Here is a 24,946-nt window from a genome sequence, read left to right as displayed (position 1 = left end):
TGTTTGGGCTGCTCTGATTGGCTAACTGTGCACTTCCTGATGGAGGTTTGTCTGGTCTTAAGGTGGAGCGCTGCTCGGGCAAAGTTAAGGTGGTAATTGTTGGGGACGTTCTAAAATACTAAAAGGAATAGTTCACACTTAATTTAAAATTCTATCATCATTTCTAACTTTCTTCTGTGATTCTGTGGATACTGTCTATATGTATTCGCCCATGATCCAACGCAAAAATGCAACGTTTTCCAAAAGACACGTTTTGGCCAATTTTTTCTACATGGAGAGGGTCCCCCCATGGAGGCTGCCATGTTAAGATCACATGACCATCCGAATACTACTTGCTTAATCTCAGTGACCACCGGACACGTACACTCATGGCTGACTGTGATTAGTAATGTTCCACAACAGCATCAGAATCTGAAAACTATTATGTTTGAATGATGCTGCATCCATAACCCTAGTAAACTGGCTGCACCTTTTTTTTTTTTTTTTAACATTGTTTTAGGTTAATTAAGCACATTTAGGCTGCATTCCATCCAACTTTCTACTAGGAAATGTGCAGTGGAAAGCCGCTTGAAGTCGGAACTCGTGCAGACATTTTCAACTCCGATTTCTCCGAGATGCAGGTGCGTGACGTCACGGCTCCCACTGAACGCGTTTACATAGGCGTCCTCCCGCATACGTCAATGAGAGAGAATAGGGTGGTGGATGCCGCCTCCACCCCCAGGAGTTTGGGGCCCCCTGCAGCCACGGGACCCGGGGCTTAAGCCCCGGTTAGCACGTGCATTAATACAGCGCTGACTACTGCTACTACTGCCAACAACACAAATAAATGGTGTTGCCACGTCCAGTGTAGACAGCCTCAAGTCACTGCGTTGCATCAGCGGATGCGCCCAGTGTAGACAGGGTGTTACACATCATCTTCCGAGCATCTGGCAATGGAATGCCTTTATGGTTGGAGATCGGAGATGTCAAGAAGGAATATTCAACATCCGACTTGAATAGAACGCAGCAAGCACGAATTCTCATTACCGTAATGCTTCTGGATATTTTACTTTCAAGTTTCAAGTGATTTTCATTAGATTCTCATTACTGTAATTCAATAATATTTTACTATATTACATAAAAATACTGAAATGTAATGTTTTTTTTGTTTTTTTAAATCAGCATAAATTAAAGGCACAACATATTTTTACAGTATACTATGGCTCTATTACTCTAATGACAGATTAGGGGCTGATTTTGATTATGGTTATTTTTATTATTCTGTGAACTACTCCTTTAAATCAGCTCTGCCACATTAGAAAATGATATTGCTTGCCCAATCAAAACTCGCCACCAAGATACTAGGCTGGTTGACAGGGAGTTGCTAAGGTGTTCTTGTGGGTTTTAGAATAGGATGAGTTATGCATCAAAACCTATAGCCCTTAATTAATACTTTAGTGGTTTGTTCAAATTATGTTTATTGTCTTTTTTTTTCCTTTTTTTTTTTTTTCGATCATTAAGATTAAGATTTTTTTATTATTATTATTATGCTCATTAACCCTTAAACACATACCTCGGGTCTTTAGTGACCCAGGACCTTATTCAACCCCCTGTACCTCATTGTGCCCACACCTCTTTAGTATTCATCAATCTCTCTCTTATAAATAGTGTAACACAAAATGTAATGGCTTAAGTAACAAATGTGTTTAGGGTCATTAGAGACCAAAGTATGAACATGTCAGTTTTTTTTTTTTTTTTTTTTTTTTTTTTTTTGGCACTTCCATAAATTCTATTTTTATGATTATTTCAAATAATTATAAGTTTACTATCACAGGATATCTATTTCTCTGGGTTTTTTTACAAGATAAATGAGTACTATATTCATATAAATAAATACTATATCTCGTTTATATTCTGTATGACAATGAATTATCAACAATGGTGAATTATCAGTATTCCATACGCGTGTACACATACATATTATACATGCTATTTCTTACTCAAGGTGGCGCTGTTGTTTCAGTGATTGACTTGATCTACATTTGACATTGCTATTTGATGAAGACAACATGGAAGTAAACTACTACAGAAAGTACTACACATGAACAGTATGATATGACTACTGTCATTTAGGTGTACTAAAGTAATTATGTAAGTTGTGCATCTATTTAGACTCAATAAGTGCCTGAGAAATTATTTATGTGTAGCTTTTGTGTAGCTTATGTGTCTCTTATGTTTTATGTGTAGCTCAGTGTGTGTTTGACAGCCAGTTGCATCTCAAAATTTTGGTGTGAAAGTAATAAATCCTGTCATGGATTTGTCTTGATTTGTTGCATAGTGTCTTTGATATATGATAAATAAAACATAAAAATATGTCAAAATGTACTTTATTCTATTGTTTTCTACTTGTCTTGAAAATATTTCGAACATCTGACCCTATCTGGGCATTTTGTAGATCCATTTGTGATAGATATAAGTGCCGGGACAATAAAGACCCAAATATGTAAGAGTGTTTGGTGAAATTCCCATGATCGGAATATTTTACTTTTGAGTTTTTAGTAATTCCCATTACAACAAAACACTATTACAGTCTACTATTACCAATGACGTCATTTGTTTTTTATGGTAATATATGATATTGAAATTGGGTATACGATAGAGTAATGAAAATTGGTGGGACAATGTGCTTAACTGTTATGAAAATAATGTCACAATATAAATTTCTTAACAATACTAAAAATAGGCTTCATTTCTTTCTTTTGAATTTCATAATTTTGATTTTGGAGTGACCCAAACTTGTTTTTGACAGGTTTCTTGAGATTCACCCATATCGTACAGAACAGGTCAGTCTTGAGTTCAGTCCAGTGCATTATGAAGCTTGTGGCTGAAGACGAAGCTCAATTCTCTATAACTGTGGTAGGTGACTTGAGTCTGTCATTGTTGGAAGTTTATTTCGAAGAGCCGCAGACGCATGCCTTATTGCTGCCTGACGACAGCTGAACCGTGCATACTAGGCTACGGGCTCTCTTAAAAATAAACAGCGAGTCTGATGGCCCCATGTGTCTCTTGAGAGGACCGGGCCATAGGGAGCTACAAAACACAATTCTCTAAACACTAGCTACTTTGCACAGAAAAATAGGAGACATCAGTCTCCATCAACAAAACTCATTCAGGTGACTTAATGCAGTTCTTTAGTACACTGCTGAAATATCATAATTATACAACTTGGGCTAAAATAAATTTGCCTTAAAAGAATCATCCACTCAAAATTTTGGATTTCTGTCTTTTTTTACTCACTCTTCTGTTGTTCCAAACATAGGACTTTCCTTCTTTTGTAGAAAACAAAATATAAACTGGCCACTCTGTTCCATAAAAATTTAGTGAATGAGGTCTGGACCTGTCAAGTTCCAAAATGACCAAAAAAATCACTATAAAAGTATCATAAAAGTAATACATATGATGAAAATTCTAGAAAAGAATTTAAGAAAGCATGCCATAGGGGTTTGGAACTACATGAAGGTGAGTAAATGATAACAGAATTTTCATTTTTGGGTGAACTATCCCTTTAACTGTGTCTCAATGATGCACTTGCTATATTTTCCCCCCAGGTTATGCTTTTAGTCACTTTTGAGTCCCCAATAATAAGGCATGTGGCCTGTTCACTCAAAGCTAATCCAAACGTTCGCTTAGGGATCTCAGGACTCTCTCAGGCAGATGCCATGGTTTTCAAGGGTTTCCAAATCCTGATCCTAAAAGACCTGGTCAAACTGTTGCTCAATGGACATTCAAGTGCTCCTACAGTACTTGCATGCAAGCCTGTGTGGTGCAGCTGTTTTAAGTAACACCTGCCAGAATCAAAGTCAAAAATTATGTGCTGATAAAGGCTTTTCAAATGTTATTCAGTGTTTTTGAAGGTCAGCTTTCTGAAGCTCTGTGTATGTGTGTGTGTGTGTGTGTGTGTGTGTGTGTTACTAATATTACTAATTGTGTTAGGAATAGAATACCCACATGGCCTACATTTGCCAAAATGCATAGTAAACTACAGAGTACACTGTGCTGAGCACTTTATACCACAAACCTTACATTTCAGGTGTGACGAATGACGGATAGAGTATCAGCTGCAATGTTTAACATGTCTTTCCTTACCCTTATTATTTACAGAGTCCCAGAGAGGAAATGTATTTTCTGAAATAGTTTTGCGTTCACTTGCAACACCTTTATCCATCCCTTACGAAAATGAACCGTGGATCTACTACAGTCACCACAGTTGAACTAGGTTATCATGGTTCAAATATGGTTAATGTAGTAAAAACATGGTACATTTTGTGGTTCCTATTGTTCTACTGCAAACACTATAGTTCATTTATGGCAACTGTAGTAAAACCATGGTTCATGATATTAAGGTAATCATATGTAAACATTTGATCGGACTGAATTTAACACAACATTTTAAAGGTGCTATAAGCAATTTTTTTCATGGAAAGGTGTGTAAAAAATGTCCTACTCCCTGAAAGATATTAATTAAATAAGTTGTGAGATATATCACCTGTCTCTGTGACAGCACTAGTCTCTGTAAACAGCAAACAAAAATGTGTCCGCGGGCCACTGTCTCTTTTTACGTTCTCATAGTGTTGCAGTTGCAATGAAATATTAAGGCATAATTCCATTTTTATGCCATGTTGCTCATAACAGTTGTCAGTTGAGGGCGCTATTTTACCGCTGTTGTTTTTGACAACTGTTTCTGCTTGATATGTATTGCTTCGCCATGGTGACACCGTTCAAAATATAAAAAATACGTTCACAATTTAGCAAAATAAAATATCTTGGCATGATGTTGCACAAATTTGGTGCCAGTCACATGAATCCCCTAGGAGTATTTAAAAGCTCAGAGCCTGCGATTTTCAGAAAAGCCATGGCAACAGTATTTAAGATATCAAAAATTCCTTTACAATTTTACATCAGCAGTGTCTTGAAATAATTCTAAAGAATTTGGAAGCAATTCATGTAAACACAAGAAAGCCCCTCTTACATGCCCATTTTCAAGGAGGTGCTACAGAGCCCCCCTGCACAAATTTTGTATCCATAAAAAAACCATTAAACTCCTTAACCGTTTGACCTAAAGATGTCAACCCAACTTAAGAAAAACTCAGAACAGTATTCCCTACACAACACAAGCTTTCTTTTTTGAAATTTCAGCTTTGTATTTTTAGGGCCCAAACACTGAAAGTGTGGAGACCCTATTGTTATTCTAAGGATTATTATTATTATCATTATTATTATTACTACTATTATTATGAGAATAGTGAAAGTGTGGAGACCCTATTGTTATTCTAAGGATTATTATTATTATCATTATTATTATTACTACTATTATTATGAGAATAGTGAAAGTGTGGAGACCCTATTGTTATTCTAAGGATTATTATTATTATCATTATTATTATTACTACTATTATTATGAGAATAGTGATAGTGTGGAGACCCTACTGTTCTTCTAAGGATTATTATTATTATCATTATTATTATTACTACTATTATTATGAGAATAGTGATAGTGTGGAGACCCTATTGTTCTTCCAAGTATTAAGCAGTTGGTTTGACATCTAACCTAACCCTAACCCTAGGTCAAACAGTCATATAGTTAATGGATTTAAATGAATAAAAATTTCTATACAAAAAATACCAAGTTGAAACTCTAAAGACGAAGGCTTGTGCTATGTAGAGAATAATATTCTGAGTAAAATACAGTTGGTTTGACATCTTTAGCTGAAATGGTCATTGAGGTTAATAGAATAAAAATTAAATTAAAATCTCTAATTTTCTTATAAAAACATGTCAAATGTATATTCCCCAAACAGCATCTTATTTCATAAAAGGGATATTTTTCTGAGTTTTTTAAAATTAGTGTGATGCTCTAACTTCAAATGGTTAAAGTGTTTAATGGATTTATAGAGCTAATAAACTTGGTATGAAAAAAAATACCAGTTTTGAAATTGAAGCCATGTGGTATGCTAAGAACATCTGTTTATATTTGTCTAAGTTGTTTTTGCTTCTTTATTTGAACAATTCAGAGAGTTAAATGGGTTTTATTCTGAATATCAAACGAATGTCAAACATAAAACTAACTTTACCGCAGTCCTGCAATTTCCTTCTCATTTGTGAAAATTCTAGAATGGCTAAAATCACTTACAGCACCTTTAAAGCTGAAGTATGTAACTTAAGTTAAAATGCTTTCTCCTATCCCAGTTAAAAATGCAGAGACAACTATAAGTAAGCCATTTGCAGGTTAATTTTTTCGAAAACTGTAAACTGTCTCTGTGGCGCTTTAAAATGTCCTGTTTTGAGCCCCATCTTGACAAACACAATTACACTGACTCAACCAATGGCATGAGTTAGAGGTGGGACTGTCTCTTTGTTTGACCTATGGCAAATGGGGGCAGATTCAGAAAGCTGTTTTGAAAACAACATTTATTTTTGCAATTAATTTTGGTGGCAAATAAATTACATACTTTAGCTTTAACTCAAAAGTGGATTAAAACAGAAAAAAAAAAAAAAAAACATTTTTATTTCCAAGATGGAAGCCACTCTCTGCAAAGTTATATCATGTGAAAATGTAGCATACAATTACAGTATTTTAAATGTTTATCGTGGCATAATGTACTGTTTTCACATAGTATGCTGTATTAAGCTAGTATTCCTTTTGAACATAGCCAATTACTTTTTTAAACAAGTTTCAAACATGCCATTATTCAAACAAACAATCTCACTCTTTCAACAGAAATGTAACTCTTTATTATGCTTCACTACAAAATTAATATTCATTTGTGAAATATGATACAAACAACATATACACAACATGTACAGTAAAGAGTATGGATATGGTAAAAATTGTTTACAGTGTACCTGGTCGGCTTTTAAAATATAAATGGAAATGCAAAGACATTCTATTGAAGATTTACATAGATTTTTTTTTTTTTCAAAATAAATACTAAATTGTATTTTCTGTCACTGTGTACAGCTGATAATACTGATGAAGAATATAATCTGTATATTAAAGATTTGAATTTTTCACTGTGTGGTTTATATTTGAAATGATTCTAAAAACGTTAGGTCTTTAGCACAGTATCAATAGGGTCACTGGTTATACGTGCAGAGTACTTTCTAAAACGACCAGCTGATCAATATTGACAGATTGGGCCTGTTATTGCTTCATGTAACAATTTATATATATATATATATATATATATATACACTTTATCAAAATATACATTTTCATATATTTAATAATTGCTTAATGGATCTCAATTTTCAACAGAAAACACTCTCAAAAGCCTTTCAGAAAATCTGATGCCCAAAAAACTTTAACGGCACAATTACCCCCTAAAAAGTGTTGTATTTTCTGAAATTAAATATCAGACCTTTTTCATTATTGAAATGACTTTTAAAGATAAACAGTACATATGATCAAGTTATATTTCTTGATGTATACAATTCATTTATTTAAAACACATTTGTGTGAACTCATCTCATTTCTTCAACCATACATCATGCTACTTGTGTACAGGTAAATCATGTTCTGTGTTAAGTCAGTCTCATTCATCAAAGTGCAGAGGTGCTTGTTCAGACGCATGTAGTGTCTTACATTTTTTGGCAATTCCAATGCTCATCTGCAAAATTCTATTGCTTACTAAGAGCTTTAGAAAGTTACAATAGAAAAGCAGTATTGTATATATACAATTCAGCTTATATGTTCACAAACCTTTTGAAGAATCTGCAAGAAGCTTATAATTTAAAAATAAGAGGTATCATAAAAAATTTTTTTGTTGATTTTTGTTTGTCTTTAGCACTGTACTGACTATACTATTTCACATAACAGATATTTCATATATTCCACAAGACAAAATGATAACTGAATTTACACAAACTATCCTGTTCCAAAGTTTACACACTCCTGTTATTTGGTCTTCTGTGATATACTTAAATATCTGTTATGCAGCTTCTTCTGGGAAATACTAAGTAAAACAAAACAATTTTATGATATCTGTTATTTAAAAACAATAAGGTGTATGTAAACATATGAGCACAACTATATATGACATGCTCCTTTCTTATTAGTCTTAAAGTAAGAAAGAAAAATCTGATTTCTACCGCACACTGTTGACTCAGGCTTTCCTTTATACTTGTGCATAAAACTCAAAATGTTCTCGGTTAAATTGACTCAACATGATGGATTAGGTCACACATATTTGATACAGTTGAAGTCAGAAGTGCACCTTAGCCAAATACATTTAAACTGTTTTTCACAATTCATGACATTTAATCGTAGAAAACATTCCCTGTCTTAGGTCAGTTAGGATCACTGCTTTATTTTAAGCATGTGAAATGTCAGAATAATAGTACAGAGAATGATTTATTTCAGCTTTTATTTCTTTCATCACATTCCCAGTGGGTCAGAAGTTTACAGACACTTTGTTATTATTTGGTAGCATTGCCTTTAAATTGTTTAACTTGGGTCAAAACATTTTGGGTAGCCTTCCACAAGCTTCTCACAATAAGTTGCTGGAATTTTGGTCCATTCCTCCAGAGAGAGCTGGTGTAACTGAGTCAGGTTTGTAGGCCTCCTTGCTCGCACACACTTATTCAGTTCTGCCCACAAATTTTCAATTTGATTGAGGTCAGGGCTTTGTGATGGCCACTCCAATACCTTGACTTTGTTGTCCTTTAGCCATTTTGCCACAACTTTGTAAGTATGCTTGTGGTCACTGTCCATTTGGAAGATCCATTTGCGACCAAGCTTTAACTTCCTGTCTGATGTCTTGAGATGCTGCTTCAACATATCCACATCATTTTCCTTCCTCATGATGGCATCTATTTTGTGACGTGCACCAAAGTACCCCCACAAAATGTTGCTGCCGCCCCCATGCTTCATGGTTGGGATGGTGTTCTTTGGCTTGCAAGCCTCACCATTTTTCCTCCAAACATAACGATGGTCATTATGGCCAAACAGTTCAATTTTTGCTTCATCAGGCCAGAGGACATTTCTCCAAAAAGTAAGATCTTTGTCCCCATGTGCACTTGCAAACTGTAGTCTGGCTTTTTTATGCCAGTTTTAGAGCAGTGGCTTTTTCCTTGCTGAGCAGCCTTTCAAGTTATGTCGTTTTACTGTGGATATAGATACTTGCCAACCTGTTTCCTTCAGCATCTTCACAAGGTCCTTTGCTGTTGTTCTGGGATTGATTTGCACTTTTCGCATCAAACTACGTTCATCTCTAGGAGACAGAATGCGCCTCCTTCCTGAGCAGTATGAAGGCTGCGTGGTCCCATGGTGTTGTGTGTGGTATGTGGTACCTTCAGGCATTTGGAAATTGCTCCCAAGGATGAACCAGACTTGTGGAGGTCCACAATTTTTTTTCTGAAGTCTTGGCTGATTTCTTTTGATTTTCCCATGATGTCAAGCAAAGAGGCACTGAGTTTGAAGGTAGGCCTTAAAATACATCCACATGTACACCTCCAACTGACTCCAGTTAGCCTATCAGAAGCTATTTAGCTAATTGCCTAAAGGTGTGACATCATTTTCTGAAATTTTCCAAGCTGCTTAAAGGCACAGTTAACTTAGTGTAAACTTCTGACCCACTGGAATTGTGATATAGTCAATTAAAAGTGAAACAATCTGTCTGTAAACAATTGTTGGAAAAATTACTCGTGTTATGCACAAAGTAGATCTCCTAAACGATTTGCCAAAACTATAGTTTGCTAATATGAAATCTGTGAAGTGGTTAAAAAATTTGTTTTAATGACTTCAACCTAAGTGTTTGTAAACTTCTGATTTCAACTGAATATTGCCAGACAACAACGCCTATCAATCTGGTTAAAAATATATATGGTTTTCCTAAAAGAACATGGAGATAAATTGAGAGCCCCATTACAAAACACAGGACACATCATTATGGTGACCACGAACATTTATCTCTTGAGAAATTGAAGAGTGCAAATCTACTGCAGATGTGTTTGTCCCTCAGAGAAAAGGTTGAGAATCCCAGTGAACCACCAAAACCAGATTCTTGGTCTTACAGAAGGCACCTTACATGGAGGGGTGGGGGGGTTGAGGAGGGTGACTCCTGAATCTATCTGCACCTGAACTTTCTCCAGTGCCCAGTAACAGTGCAAACAAGACATCTGGCCTAACGTCACCCACTGCTCAGTGCTTCGGTTTTTATTTGGAGTGTATTGATATGTTCACGTTGGTGAGGAGAAGCTGATGCTGGACACCATCTTCTGGATCTTCTCCTCATTCTTCAAGATGTTGGACTTGACCGTGCAGATCTTGTCCTGCTGGTCTTTGATTAACTGCTCAAGTTCAGCAAGCTCGGTCTTCAGAGGTTCCACAACACTGTCAGTGATTCTGAGATATAGAAGAGCATGAGTTAACATACCATGAACATGCTTTCAATAAATCAGAGAATAAAATTGCTCATAAATGGCATTACAATGAGATAGACAAGCACAAATGCATTTTCTGAAGAAAGTGTAAGTGATGCTTGCCCGTGTAAAACATGTTGCCAAACTTCTAGGGTGGTTGCTAGGGCGTTACTACACAGTTGCTAGGTTTTTCCGAGTGGTTTTTACCATGTTGCCATGTGGTTGCTAGGGTGTTCTACAGTAGGTGGTTTCTAGAGATTTGCAAAAATCGCAAGTCAGATCACTATGAAAAGTAATTGCTTACTAGAGTGTGCTTCGTTAGCTTAGCAATATGCTAACATTAAACCATTAAAATTAATTCAGCCTGATCTCATAAAATTTACGTGGGCATGGCAACATTTCTGCAAACCAAAATTAAGTATTTCATTACATGTTTCGCTGCAGTTTCCTAGTGAAATGTCCAGCGGGGGCATCAAAAGCAAGTGAAATGTTGTAATCAGACATGGTTTGTAAGGTGAATTTTAGATGGATGTTTTAAAATGTACCTCCTTAACCTAAAACTTTAATCTAAACCTAACCAATAGCATCTTAAAAGATAAATGAGAGGTGAAGAAAACAAACATCCTTACCCTTAACCAACGCCTAAACCTAACCGATAGTGTTTTAAAAGAAAATATGTCATGAAAAGCACATTTGCTGAAGCAACCACGTCATTTCGTATCGCTTCTATGGCACTTTTGCACCAATTTCACTTCCGTTTTTAAGTACAACACTCCATCAGGTGAGCTAGAGCGGAGGCTAATCATGTTGGATTAAGTGTACAAATGTAGGTGGGTCTGTTATACAAGCGTTAATAAATATCATTTTTGAAATTATGCGTTAGAGTAAAACAGTTTTGATATAATAACATAGCAGGGTGTGAGTAATAAAGCAAAAAATATGTTTATAAAGTCATAAACAGCCATAGTAACCGTGATTTGTGTGAAAGTGAATGAAACGCACAGTTGTTGTAGTGCCTCTAGAGTTAATTTCACCAGGAAATTGCAGCAAAATGTAGAAAGTGGCACATAAAACTCAGTCTGCAAAAATTTTAGTTGAGACTAGGTTGAATTAATTGCGGAGTCTCCGGTGTGTTTTGTGTAACACATTGATGCATGGAGTTACTGCCTATGTAGAGCATTCCAAATTGGTCACTTTCAGGTTCCATTTCATGTAGAATGCTGCCTACGTCAACACTAATCTGTTTAAGTTTGAAAACTTATCAGTTTCCTAACGTCATTCAATTTCCAAATTATGCCGTTAAGGGGAGCGTTTTCGGATGTCTTCGTTTTGGGTGACGAAAACACCGTTCTAGTGTGAATGAGAGGTATTAATGCAACAAATGAAAACGTATTAGTGTGGACGTGGTTTACATTTTCGTTTGAAAGCGCATTAATTTCACTACGTTTACGGCTCTCATCCACTTTGGTATGATACTGAAAATGGAGACTTTCAAAAACGCTCTCCATGACCGCATACTTTGGAAAACGATGTATATAAACTTAAAAGGATTAGTTTGGAAGTGGCCTTACAGGCTTTTCACACCGAACATGTTTTTGCATCTATCTGCACTTTAAAAAAAATAAAAATTTCTTTGAAAACATGCAGTAAACGGATGTCTTTGACAGTTGCACCGCGTCTCGCCGTTTCTTCAGTCTCTTGCATAAAGGCTTTTAAGATGCCTTTACGCAAGAGACTGCAACTTCAACTTTTAAAAACGTGTCTTGAGACACCTGCATTGTGTTACATTTGTTGCGCTTAGTATAGCTTTTTTTAAACACAAGAACACGTTTGAGGGCCCCTTAGACGGCATCTCACAAAGTTTTGGAATGAAGCCATAATGTGTTTGTGCTCGGAGCACCTTTGTTCCTGTTGCAGAGCCTGTGCGTTCTCTTTGTTCTCTTTACGCCAGGTCTGTAGTTCATTCTGCATCGAGTCCATGTCCTCCTGAATGTAGTCCATGATCTTGCCCAGGGGCAGAGCGCTGCGGCAAACAGTCTGTATAGATGAACGCAGACGTTCGATCTCCTTCGCCACCAGTTCGCGTTCCTTCTTACGAGATGCCTCTGACACCAGCATCCGATCCTACAGAAAGGGACAAAACAAAAGGCAAAAGATCAGCTATTGAGAGAATATTCAGTCAGAAGTGTTTTGCCTCTGCTTGCTTATTTATTAATAAATTAAGTGTTGGAGAACCCTAGAAAAAACTAGGTTACACCATCCCCATAGACAACAATTAGCTTGAGTTTGATGAGGAAAAAACAATGGCTTGTGAGTTCTTCAGTGTTAGAAGAAGCTTACTGATCACAGCCAAAGCCACAAGAGTCTGCCTCAAACTTTGTCATAAGCACAGTATGTCTAGTTTTCGTGTCTTTGCTCATTGTTGACTGTGCTAAAAGAGTATCACAAAGCATTTGTAGCGCGCATGCGCCGAACACGTCCGTATGAGCTCACGGTCAACAGAGAATGCTTTGAAAGGCTGAGTGGTCGACCTTGTATGAGATGAAACAGCATGTGAAAAAAGTATAACATAGCCTTAACTGTCAATCAATCATGTCAGATAATTTTGGATGGTCAGTAGGACTAATTAAGTCCATGGGTTTGTTAACACCCACCCGCTGAGAGACGCGGCCCACGCACCGACTCCCTCTCATTCTCAAATGACTATATAAATTAAGCTTTTGACAGAAAATCAGCTAGTGGGATGCTGGCCAAAGTCACTTGCAGAAGGGAGCACTTCAGATGAATGCTATTAATGAGGTTAGAGGAAATCTATACCTACCAACAATACACTTAAAAAAAAAAAAAAAAAAAAAAAAAAAAAAAAACACCAGGGAGAGGTCTCCATTTAGTGGTTTTCAATGTCAAGGCTACAAATGTTTAGAATTTCAAGGCAGTAATTATACAAACCTTGCAATATATATAAAGATCAAAACGAAAGGGACACATGATCCATAATGTGAGCGAGTGGTTGGTAAAGGTCTCCTCTGTATGCTGTGTGGTTGGGGGGTCCTGGTCTGCCCCAGTCACCCTTCAGCCTAGCACAAGAGCACACAGGGCCCACATCTATTTACTCAGCTGGGGCCACAGGCTGTGTGTGGCACTAGGCCAAACAGGCCTCACTCTTACTACCTCCATCCCACTTACACACATACACCCTCATGCAAGACATGACACTATTTATTTTAGTAACAGGCTGTGGCAGTGAAGTTATTTTACAACAGTATTCAGTAACAACTACTTCACGTTTACCTCTTTTCAAGCTGAACTCCTCAACCAATTCATGTCATTCTGTCCACAAACACCAACACTTTCCTTTCTAAAGCGAGAGACGTCAAACATGAACTACATGACAATACAATAACCAGAAATGTCCTTATCAAAATAGACCAAACTTTTCATGAATTCCTCACACCATCTGTGTTAGATATAGGCAGGCCCACACAGAATGAAATCAATGCCGATTTCTGCAAAATTGGAAAGCCTGTCATTTACAAAGTTTCCACATCGAATCACATTTAACAATGTTTCAATCCATTTTGCAGATTTCACCCTAAAATCAGCACTAAAATTGCAAAAAAGGTCTGCAGATTCAGTCTGGGCCTAGATATAGGGCTAAGTGATATATTTGATAAATTTACATTGATTTTGCTGCCAACATGAAATAAATATTTAAAATAAATAAAGATACAATGAGAAAATTGCAATGATTTTAATATTCTTTTAATTTGGCCATTAAAAGCTAGGATATACTTCAGTTTTCCGCATGCCGTTACTTCTCACGCACGATCGAGCGCTCTAGGCTTTCAAAGTACACTCTTTTCGCCACGAGCCCATTTGGATGTGTTTGCCACATGCACACTGTGACTGCTTTCTGATACTCTTTAGTACAGTCAACGGCAGGCACATGTGCAGATGATGTGCAGACGCGCACTGTCTGCATGTCTGCCTCTGGGCTGCGTGCATGTACTGTGCTAAAGACAAAATTTGTGTCAAGTGTACATATATGAGATGTAGCAGCAAGTGGACAGCTGAAGTATACTTTGGCCTCAAATTTCCTAAATTTTTTTCCTTGTTTCGCAACTTACGAGGATGGGTGATACTCACAAAACCTCTCAGGAAAATGTCCTGTTCCTTTATTACTCCAAAATCAAAAGAAACAAATATACAACGACGAGCCAAAACATTATGACCACTTACAGGTGAAGCAAATAACACTGATCATCTCCTAACAAGGCCACTTGTCAAGGTCTGAGTAGATTAGATGGTAAGCAAACAATAATTTCTTGTAGTCAACGTGTTGAATGCAGGTAAAGTCTTTCTAGCAAGTTAGTCCACTGTCGGCCATCTTTGGAACGCTCTCGGGAGGCTATTTCCAGTCATAATTGAATGGAGAAAACCAGAATCTCAAAAATGGTTGGTCAAGATTGCGATCAAAGAACATATTTCAAATCAACAATAAAATATGACAATACTGGAATCATAAATTGTGATTCGTAACCTCATATTACGCTAAAAAACATAATTTTCCCAGCTTGTATAGCTAAAGCGCATGCACGTTCTAGAGTTGATTGACAAGTGATGTCTGTATCTAAAAGGTGATTGGTTCTTTTAACTGTAAAGCGGGACTTCTTTTCTACATCTGTTGACCGTTGGGCACTCGGAGCTCCTTGGTTGAGCGTTCCAATTTCTCCCATTCAATTTAACAGAAATATTCTCTGATGCAGGAGAAATGGGCAGGAGTAAATACCCGAGCGACTTTGACATGGGACAAATTGTTGCATGGCTAGACGACTGGGTCAGAACATCTCTGAAATGGCAAGGCTTGTTGGTGCTCCTGGTCAGCAGTGGTGAGTACCTACCGACAGTGGTCTGAGGAGGGACAAACCAACGACAGGGTGTTAGGCGCCCAAGGCTCATTGATGCATGATGGCAACGAAGGTTATCCCGTCTGGTCCGAACCGACAGAAGGTCTGCTGTGGCACAAGCCACAGAAAATTTTTATGATGGTTACAGGAGGAATGTGTCAACACACAATGCATCGCACTCTGTTGCGTGTGGGGCTGCATAGCTGCAGACCGGTCAGAGTGCCCATGATGATCCCTGTCCACCGTCTAAAGTGCCTACAATGCAATGCGAGCATTGGAACTGGACCTTGGAGCAGTGTAAGAAGTTCGCCTGGTCCGATAAGTCCCGTTTCCTTTTACATCACGTAGACGGCTATGGATGCACTGGGTGAAGATGACAAGCCGGTGGAGGGAGTGTGATGCTCTGGGCAATGTTCAGCTGGGAAACCCTGGGTCCGGCCATTCACGTGGACATCAATTTGACACGTGCTACCTACCTAAACATCGTTGCAAACCAGGTACAGCCCTTCATGGCAATGGTATTCCCTGATGGAAGTGGCCTCTTTCAGTAGGATAATGCGCCGTGCCACACTGCACACATTGTTTGGAAATGGTTTAAGGAACATGATGAAGAGATGTGTTGGACAAACAAGTCCAATCCATGGCGGCTCCATCTCGCAACAGGACTTGAAGGATCTGCTGCTAGTCTTGGTGCCAGATACCACAGGATACCTTCAGGGGTCTTGTAGAGTCCATGCATTGGTGGGTCTGTGCTGCTTTGGCAGCACACAGAGGACCAACAGCATATTAGGCAAGTGTATAATCATATTTTGCCTAGAAAAAGGAAGCCTACTTTTAGGGCCATTAAGATTTTTTACATTGTGATTTTATTTTCATGACAGTTACGCCTAATCCTTATTACTGCGATGTAAAAAAAAAAGATGGCCATTATGATATTCTCATTCCTGAAATGTGAAAAAATACAATATATTACTTAAATTGTCAAGTATTTATATGTCAAAGTAGTACTGTCTTGGAACTACATTTCATTTTTGCTGATTTTAATAATAATAAAAAAATAATAATTTGTGCAACAGCATCTTTTCTGCTGTAATACAAAAAATGACTTATCACCAAAAACAATGGAAATAGTAAAAGTAAAATGTTTGGCTGTGTTACGGTAATGAGAGTTGTGTATTAAGTCTTTAATATAGGCTTAATTTTTTTCTTATGTGAAATATAATTTTGTATTAAATATGATCATGACATTTTTACATTAAACATTTTAACAAATATTTGAATGAAAACAAAATTCATCAAAAGACTGAAAAAGATCAGTATATAATTTTTTTCAGCTATATCACCCAGGCCTAGTTAGTAGGTCAAAGCAACAAATTAAGAGCGACAAAGAGAAATGTGAAAATATTTTTTGTAAAGACCTGGTCTCTAAACATGAAACTGGAGTTTATTGTTACAACTTTACAGAGTTTGCAAACATTTCAAAGGTGAACTATGCTGCTTTCCTCTATGAATCTAACAAATGTTTGAGAAGAAAGACTAAATTCATTTTTTACCTCTCTTTCTATGGTTTACAAGTGTGTTCGGTTTGAAATATCTAATAGTTGTCTGCAATGTGGGTGGTTTTCCCGGGCCCTTAAACACCCCCTCTACACAAACACCAACCAGCACATTTGGCTCACTGTTCGTTGAGTGCGAAAGCCAGGCCGTATTTGCTCTGTTTGCCATCCTCCTGCACCTCACCCCTTTGTCAAAAAGGAAAAAAAAACTCCTGCATTCTGTTTCTGAGGACATAAATCAATCGTTTATCCACCTAATTTTTCAGCAAAACTAGGGCACCACCATTATCAACCTTGAATGTGGACCACTTCCGGTATAAGCCACTTCCAGCTACTTTAGCTATATAAAAATACTACATTATGCTGCTTTATATTACAGGCTGGCAATAAATGTTGACAAATTATTATCATTAATTACCATTTTCATAAACTCATTGGTTTTGAGCACATATAGTTTTACCATTTATCGCATTTTGCCATCGTTTAATCACACACTGTTGCACTGGCAGAATGAATGAAATCAGGCGCTGACACGGACATGCCTTCACAAACTTTACACAACCAGCAGATAGAAGAAAGATGCTGGGAAAATGCTGCTTCAACTTTCTTTGCACCAAAACTGCATCTTGTTTCATCTTGGCAAAATAATAAACGCATTTTACTCTCCGTTCTTGTCAGAGCGCATTCTTTCTTTCTTAGCGGTGTGTAGTAAACAGACACGCAGATCATGTATTCAGCATGGCTTATGAAACATCGCCTTTGGAAATAAATAAATAAAGGCATCATTGGAGGTTATGCAGGTACATATGAACCAAGGTTTACATGGAGACAAAAAAAAAAAAAAAGACTGCATATTCACAATCTCCGTAAAGAAGCAGATTTTACTACTGTCTCTTCAATACAACACACAGCAACAAGTGAATGATTTACTTACTCTTTTACTATAAATGCTGACGTTAGAAAATTATCCGACATGGGCACATAATTCTGCTGTACATCGGAAGAGTCACGTGACGCCATGTGAGAGTAGGACGTGTAAACGGTGAACTCTGCACACTTTGCTAGTTTTTAATTATGTTTATGTCATAAACCGGTGAGATTTGATACACCCTGCTACATATCTGTTCTTTGAAGTCAACATGGCAAAGAATTCAAAATCCTCGGACTCTGGAAATATTAAAACACACTTACGTGCTCAAGCTGAAACCTCAAACAGGCCCGCAGATCAGGGACTTGTTTTGGGAGGTGTGGTGGGAGAAATCCAGCGGCAACTGGCGAGCATGTCTGTGATGCTGACGAAGGTTGTAGCAGACCTGGAGGATCTTGCTGTAGTACATCGATCGATTACTGCAATGGAAACGAAATTCTCTGAGTTGGTTACAAGAATCGGGGATGTCGAGAGACGGATCGATTATCTGGAATCATCGGAGAGGGAATTAGCTGCTAATCTGCTAGCAACCAAGATTGAATTGGAACACGTTTGGGAAAAACTGGAGTATTTTGAGAATCGTTATCGGCAAAACAACGTCCGAATTGTTGGAATTCCTGAGCATGAAGAGGGCCAAGATATGGTAAAATTCCTAGACGAGCTTTTTCCGAGTCTGCTCGACATAACAGGCCATTAGCTGGAAATCGAGCGAGCTAACAGAATTCCGGCTCGCAAATCAGCTGAGGGAGACAGGCCCCGAGCAATTTTGGCAAAATTTCTGTGATCATCCGATAAAGATCTCCTGTTGCGCAAGGCGAGGAGCAAAGGAAAGCTTTCTTGGAAGAATCACAGCATTTTTTTGTTTCCAGACTTTGCGAATTCAACAAGAGAGAAACGTGATCGATTCAAGGAATGCAAGAAACTCTTACATCAACGGAAGGTCACTTTTGCACTGATGTTCCCGGCCAAGCTGAGAATATATACTAAGGATGGCTGCAAAATATTTACATGCCCACATCAAGCATTGTCTTTCATAGAGACAATGGGGAGAGTAAACCATTTGGTGATTTTCATATGGCCCCGAAGTGAGCTGACTCGCTGAGCATACACTTGTCCGTCCGAGGACGCTGGGTGCCTTTTTTGTTTCTTTTTGTGCTGGTTCCGCCTAGCGGCTGAAAATTGTTTTGTGGAATAACACTCCTTCAGGACAGTGGATGAATCTGCTCGTTCTTTGTGTTTATGCCACCTACTGGTTGGAGTTTGTTTCGTGAAGTATTTTTTGCAGGACATTGGAATGATTAGGTCATCTGCTACACTCATGAACAGCCGGCTCACTGAGCATTCGTTCGACTGTCCGAGGAAACTGAACGGCTTTATTTATTTATTTTTTTGTTTGCTGGTTCCGCTAGCGGCTGGAGTTTGTTTCGTGACAGTTTTGTGAATTAATCTACACGATCTTTATGTTTATTCTGCCTATTGGCTGGAGTTTGTTTTGTAGATTATCTGTTATGTAATTTTGTCTCACAAAATTTGTGTAGAAGAACCGGTCTTGAGCAATCCGATGGCAAAGTTGTCGCAGGGGCTCTCGTAGGCGTACATGGACTGTTTGAGTTTAGTGGGATGGACGCTGGTTGGTGTTGTCGTGCACAGGGTTAATGCACACGCTTTTCTTTTTTCTGTTTGTTTGGATCGGGGGAAGTTCGGGGTTTGTTTGTTGCACTAATGGGGAATGTGGTCATTATCATTTTATTTTTGACACACAATCTATTTTTTCTAATGTGTCAAAATGTCAAATGTTAATATGAGTGGATTATCTCTCTCCACGTGGAATGTGAATGGGTTGGGGCACCTCATAAAGAAGGAAGGTTATTTCTTTTCTTAAACATAAGAAATATGATATAGTGTTTCTTCAAGAAACACATCTTTTCCTGTCAGGAAGCTGGAAAATTTGGGAAGATATGGGGTGGACATGTTTTCTTTAGTGCTGACTCAAGTAAGAGCAGGGGTGTCATTACACTGATAAGTAAGCATCTACAATTCAAATGTCTCAAACAGATTATAGATAAATTAAGAAGAGTCATTATTGTTTTAGCAGAAATTCAGGGGCAAATGTTGTTTCTTGCATTCCTTGAATCGATCACGTTTCTCTCTTGTTGAATTCGCAAAGTCTGGAAACAAGAAAATGCTGTGATTCTTCTAAGAAAGCTTTCCTTTGCTCCTCGCCTTGCGCAACAGGAGATCTTTATCGGATGATCACAGAAATTTTGCCAAAATTGCTCGGGGCCTGTCTCCCTCAGCTGATTTGCGAGCCGGAATTCTGTTAGCTCGCTCGATTTCCAGCTAATGGCCTGTTATGTCGAGCAGACTCGGAAAGAGCTCGTCTAGGAATTTTACCATATCTTGGCCCTCTTCATGCTCAGGAATTCCAACAATTCGGACGTTGTTTTGCCGATAACGATTCTAATTAATTAATTAATTAAAATACTAATAATACTCAAGATTCTCAAAATACTCCAGTTTTTCACAAACGTGTTCCAATTCAATCTTGGTTGCTAACAGATTAGCAGCTAATTCCCTCTCCGATGACTCCAGATAATCGATCCGTCTCTCGACATCCCCGATTCTTGTAACCAACTCAGAGAATTTCGTTTCCATCGCAGTAATCGATCGATGTACTACAGCAAGATCCTCCAGGTCTGCTACAACCTTCGTCAGCATCACAGACATGCTCGCCAGTTGCCGCTGGATTTCTCCCGCCACACCTCCCAAAACAAGTCCCTGATCTGCGGGCCTGTCTGAGGTTTCAGCTTGAGCACGTAAGTGTGTTTTAATATCTCCAGAGTCCGAGGATTTTGAATTCTTTGCCATGTTGACTTCAAAGAACAGATATGTAGCAGGGTGTATCAAATCTCACCGGTTTATGACATAAAAATAATTAAAAACTAGCAAAGTGTGCAGAGCTCACCGTTTACACGTCCTACTCTCGCATGGCGTCACGTGACTCTTCCGATGTACAGCAGAATTATGTGCCCATTTCGGATAATTTTCTAACGTCAGCATTTATAGTAAAAGAGTAAGTAAATCATTCACTTGTTGCTGTGTGTTGTATTGAAGAGACGGTAGTAAAATCTGCTTCTTTACGGAGATTGTGAATATGCAGTCTTTTTTTTTTTTTGTCTCCATGTAAACCTTGGTTCATATGTACCTGCATAATGAAGTCATTATTGTTTTAGTAGAAATTCAGGGGCAAATGTTGATTTTGGCTAATATTTACACACCTAACTTTGATGATCAGGGCTATTTTATAGATCTTGAAGGGAAGTTGCAAGCGGCTGGCACCCCTCATGATATAATATTGGGAGGAGACTTTAATCTATTGATGGACTCAGTCCTTGATCATAGTGAAGCAAAAGTGTGTAAGCTCCCTAGTGCAACATTGACACTTCACAGGATGTGTAAAAATCTTGGTATTACAGATATTTGGAGACTTTTAAATCCATCTGGTAGGGATTATACATTTTTTTCATCAGTCCATAAGATTTATTCTAGAATAGATGTTTTTTTTTTTTAAGTCCCTCATTTCTTCTGTCATTGATTGCTCAATTGGAAACATCTTAGTCTCAGATCACACCCTGGTGTGTTTAGAGGTGTTGCCACATATAGAGAAAAAGAAATCATATAGATGGCGCTTTAATGTATCCCTTTTGCAAAATCCTGATTTCCAACAAATGTTAAAGGCTGAAATCAATGTTTATATGGAGACCAACTGGTCCTCAGTATCCTCTGTGGGCATGGCTTGGGAGGCACTTAAGGCAGTTCTTAGGGGTCGGATCAAAAAGTATATGCCTTATTCATCAAAAAATCTAAAGCACGAGAACTTGTGGAGTTGGAAGAGAATATTAAAAGTACTGAGACAGAAGTGAAGCGCCGAATGTCGTTTGATGGCCTCAGAGAATTGACCCGATTGAAATACAGATATAATATTATTTTGTAGCAGAAGGTGGACAGTCATATTTTGAGTCGGGGGACAAAGCAGGGAAGCTTTTGGTAGATATAGAAAGCAGAGAGAGTCTTTTTCTACCATTCCCTCAGTGAAATCTGCTTGTGGTGAAATTTTTACCCTGGCCATTGATATTAATAATGCTTTTAAAGAATTCTATCTTGATCTTTATAGACCCACATCTTCGTCTACTGATGAAGTTATTAGAAACTTGCTTCTGAGATAACATTGGAGGAGCTTGACGAGGTAATTGAGGCCCTGCCTACAGGCAAGGCTCCGGGGCCAGATGGCTCTGCCGCCTTGCCTACAGGCAAGGCTCCAGGGCCAGATGGCTCTGCCGCTGAATTTTTTAGATCTTATGCTACAGAACTGGCTCGACTTTTGTTAGAAGTTTATACGGAATCATTAAAGAATGGAAAGCTTCCGCCAACCATGACACAAGCCCGGATCAGTCTGATTCTTAAAAAGGACAAAGATCCAAGCGAGTGTAAGAGTTACCATCCAGTTTCCCTGATCCGGCTAGACGTTAAAATTTGGTCAAAAATTTTGTCTAACTGATTAAGTAAAGTTATGACATCTCTTGTACATACAGATCAGGTGGGGTTCATTCGGGGCCGCAGCTCTTCTGATAACATTAGGTTTCATCAATATCATGTGGTCAGTGGCAAATGATCAGACTCTGGTCACTGCCATCTCAATTGTTGCCGAAAAGGCGTTTGATATGGTAGAATAGATTAAGTTACTTTAAAGACACCCGGTAGCGGCGGTACAAACAAATGGATTAATTTCAGATTATTTTACTCTGGTTAGGGGCACCCAGCAGGGTTGCCCTATTTCTCCATTATTGTTCTGTCTTGCACTGGAACCATTAGCAGCCACGATAAGAAAGGAGGATGATTTTCCATGGGTGATGGCGGGAGGTGTGGCACATAAGCTTCTGCTTTACACAGATGGTTATTATTCATCTCTGACCCTAGTAGATCTATGCCTTGCCTCCACAGAATTATTAAGTCCTTCTCTAAGTTCTCAGGATACAGAGTTAACTGGTCTAAATACAAAGCTATGTCTCTGACAGCATACTGCCCAGTAACGGCTTTTCAGCCAGGTGCCTTCCAGTGGCCCAAACAGGGCATTAAGTATTTGGGTATTTTATTTCCAGCAAATTTGTGTGATTTAGTTAATTTTGACCCTTTAATAAAAAGGTTTGAGCGATGTGGGCAGGTGGGCTTCATTACATTTATCGATGATTGGGAAGGTTAATGTTATTAAAATGAATTGTATTCCAAAATTCAACTACCTGCTACAGTCAATCCCTACAGATGTCCCCCTCTCTTATTTCAAGCTATTTGAAAACAGCGAAGTCCTTCATAATGGGAAATGTCCCAGATTACATTTCAGTAAACTGCATAGGCCGATTGATAAAGGTGGGCTAGGCCTACACAAGATTATGTTTTATTATTATGCGTTCCGTCTAAGACATCTGGCTCATTGGTCACTTCCACCTGAGAGAGCCCTTCCCTGGTTTTGTATTGAACAGGAAGTTCTTGCCCCTATTTCGCCATTGCAAAGACTTTCTATCAAACTAATCAGAGGAGTTAAGTTACACCCCGTTACCACACATTTACACTCAGTATGGACAAAATTGTCCAGAGTGTTTAATTTGGAAATGTATTTAAATTTTGCCTTGAGTTTATGGCTTAACCCCAAATTATGTATTAATAAATCACCTTTCTGCTGGTCAGATTGTGAGGGGTTTATACCTATATGAGAGTGGATTGTTGAGATCCTTTGAAAATCTGGTTCAACATTTTGGGATCCCAGATCTCAGTTTTATAGGTATTTAGAGCTGCGACACCTGCTCTGTACTATTTTTGGGTGTAGCATATACCCCCCTAAAGCAGCAGATATTCTGGGAGTGGTGATTACTGCTTTTGGAAAAGGTCATGAGGCATCAGTGTATTACTCCCTGCTAATTCAGAGTCTAGGGGACGGAGCTTCAAATTCCCTCAAGAGATTATGGGAGAAAGATTTAAACTTGGTATTGGAGGAGGGAGAGTGGGCTAGGATTCTAAAAAACATCAGGTCTGCATCTAGAGATGCAAGGGTGCACCTTATGCAATTCAAGATTTTACACAGATTTTATTGGACCCCCTCTAGATTGTATAGGCTTGGTCTTAAAGACACACCCACCTGCTTGCGATGCCAATGAGGATGGAGACATAACCCATGTATTTTGGGGGTGTGTTAAGATCCAGGAGTTCTGGTTGAAAGTTCAGAGTCTTGTATGACATGTATTGGGCACTCTGCTTTCATTTTGCACCAGACTCTGTATTTTGTGCGATGGGGCGGTCATCGATGTTGAGAATAGGCACATAAAGAGTAGGGTCCTAACTAGCATCATGATCGTCAGACAGGTTATTTTAAGGGGTTGGAGGTCGGCTGGAGCGCCCTCATTTCATGAGTGGTGCTCGGAGATGGGGAGGGTGGTGGCCTTTGAAGAAGGGTTGTATAGAAGGCTGGGCAATCTAGGGTTATTTGATAGGAAATGGGGCAGATATTTGGCCTTTTTGGAAGGCATTCTGGGAGGGGTAGTGGAGAGAGATCTCTAGTTTTAAATGTGTGTGTGCAATTTGATTGTTTTTTGAGAGTATAGTTTTTATGTTTTGTGTGTGTGTGTGTTGTGTTTTTTTTATGTTTCTAAATATTTATGACCACTGGGGTGAGTGTTTGTGTCAGGTGGTGGGGGATGTTCTGGGGGAAGGGTTTCATTTTATATAATTTGATTCCGCATTTTCTGTTGTGTTTATTTAATTTGTTGAATGGAATCAATAACATTTTTTAATAATAAAAAAATAAAATAAAAAAATTCTGCTGTACATCCTGTGGTTGTGATAGTTTATAAGCCCAGATCACAAACTCTGGTTTTATAACCTTCTAGTTATTTACACTGCGGTCAGTACTAACGGAACTTTCTCACATTCGCCGAAAATGCAGCCACTGCTTACTTCCATGTTGCAAAATAAGGTGGATAGGGGCTCTTATTTTCCCCCTCCCTTCAGCTGGACATAAGAACAGAAATATTTGTTTTGTGCAAGGCAGCTGAGGACAGGTTTTCCCATTATCTCAGACAGTGACACAAGCAGGACGTGGATCTGAT

General features: G+C 38.3%; 1 protein-coding gene across 6 annotated transcripts in view; it reads right to left on the bottom strand.

Moving 5' to 3' along the window:
* Positions 1-8,385: 8,385 nt before the first annotated feature.
* The window catches only part of LOC127447377 (TRAF3-interacting protein 1-like), a 60,603-nt gene continuing 44,042 nt past the window's right edge, over positions 8,386-24,946 (bottom strand). For 5 of the 6 annotated variants that reach the window (XM_051709212.1, XM_051709214.1, XM_051709213.1 and 2 more), the window contains 2 exons: positions 12,299-12,522; positions 8,386-10,381 (listed from right to left, as the gene is read on the bottom strand). In XM_051709212.1, the coding sequence (XP_051565172.1) occupies positions 10,216-10,381; positions 12,299-12,522 (390 nt within the window). In that variant the 3' untranslated portion in view covers positions 8,386-10,215. Of the gene's footprint in view, positions 10,382-12,298; positions 12,523-13,689; positions 13,757-24,946 lie in introns of those variants that run through there. The other variant, XM_051709217.1, reaches the window with a different exon arrangement.

Source organism: Myxocyprinus asiaticus, chromosome 10, assembly GCF_019703515.2.
Source record: "Myxocyprinus asiaticus isolate MX2 ecotype Aquarium Trade chromosome 10, UBuf_Myxa_2, whole genome shotgun sequence".
Lineage (NCBI taxonomy): Eukaryota > Metazoa > Chordata > Actinopteri > Cypriniformes > Catostomidae > Myxocyprinus > Myxocyprinus asiaticus.
Note: the sequence above shows the minus strand (reverse complement) of the source record. Positions and strands in the feature narration are given on the sequence as shown.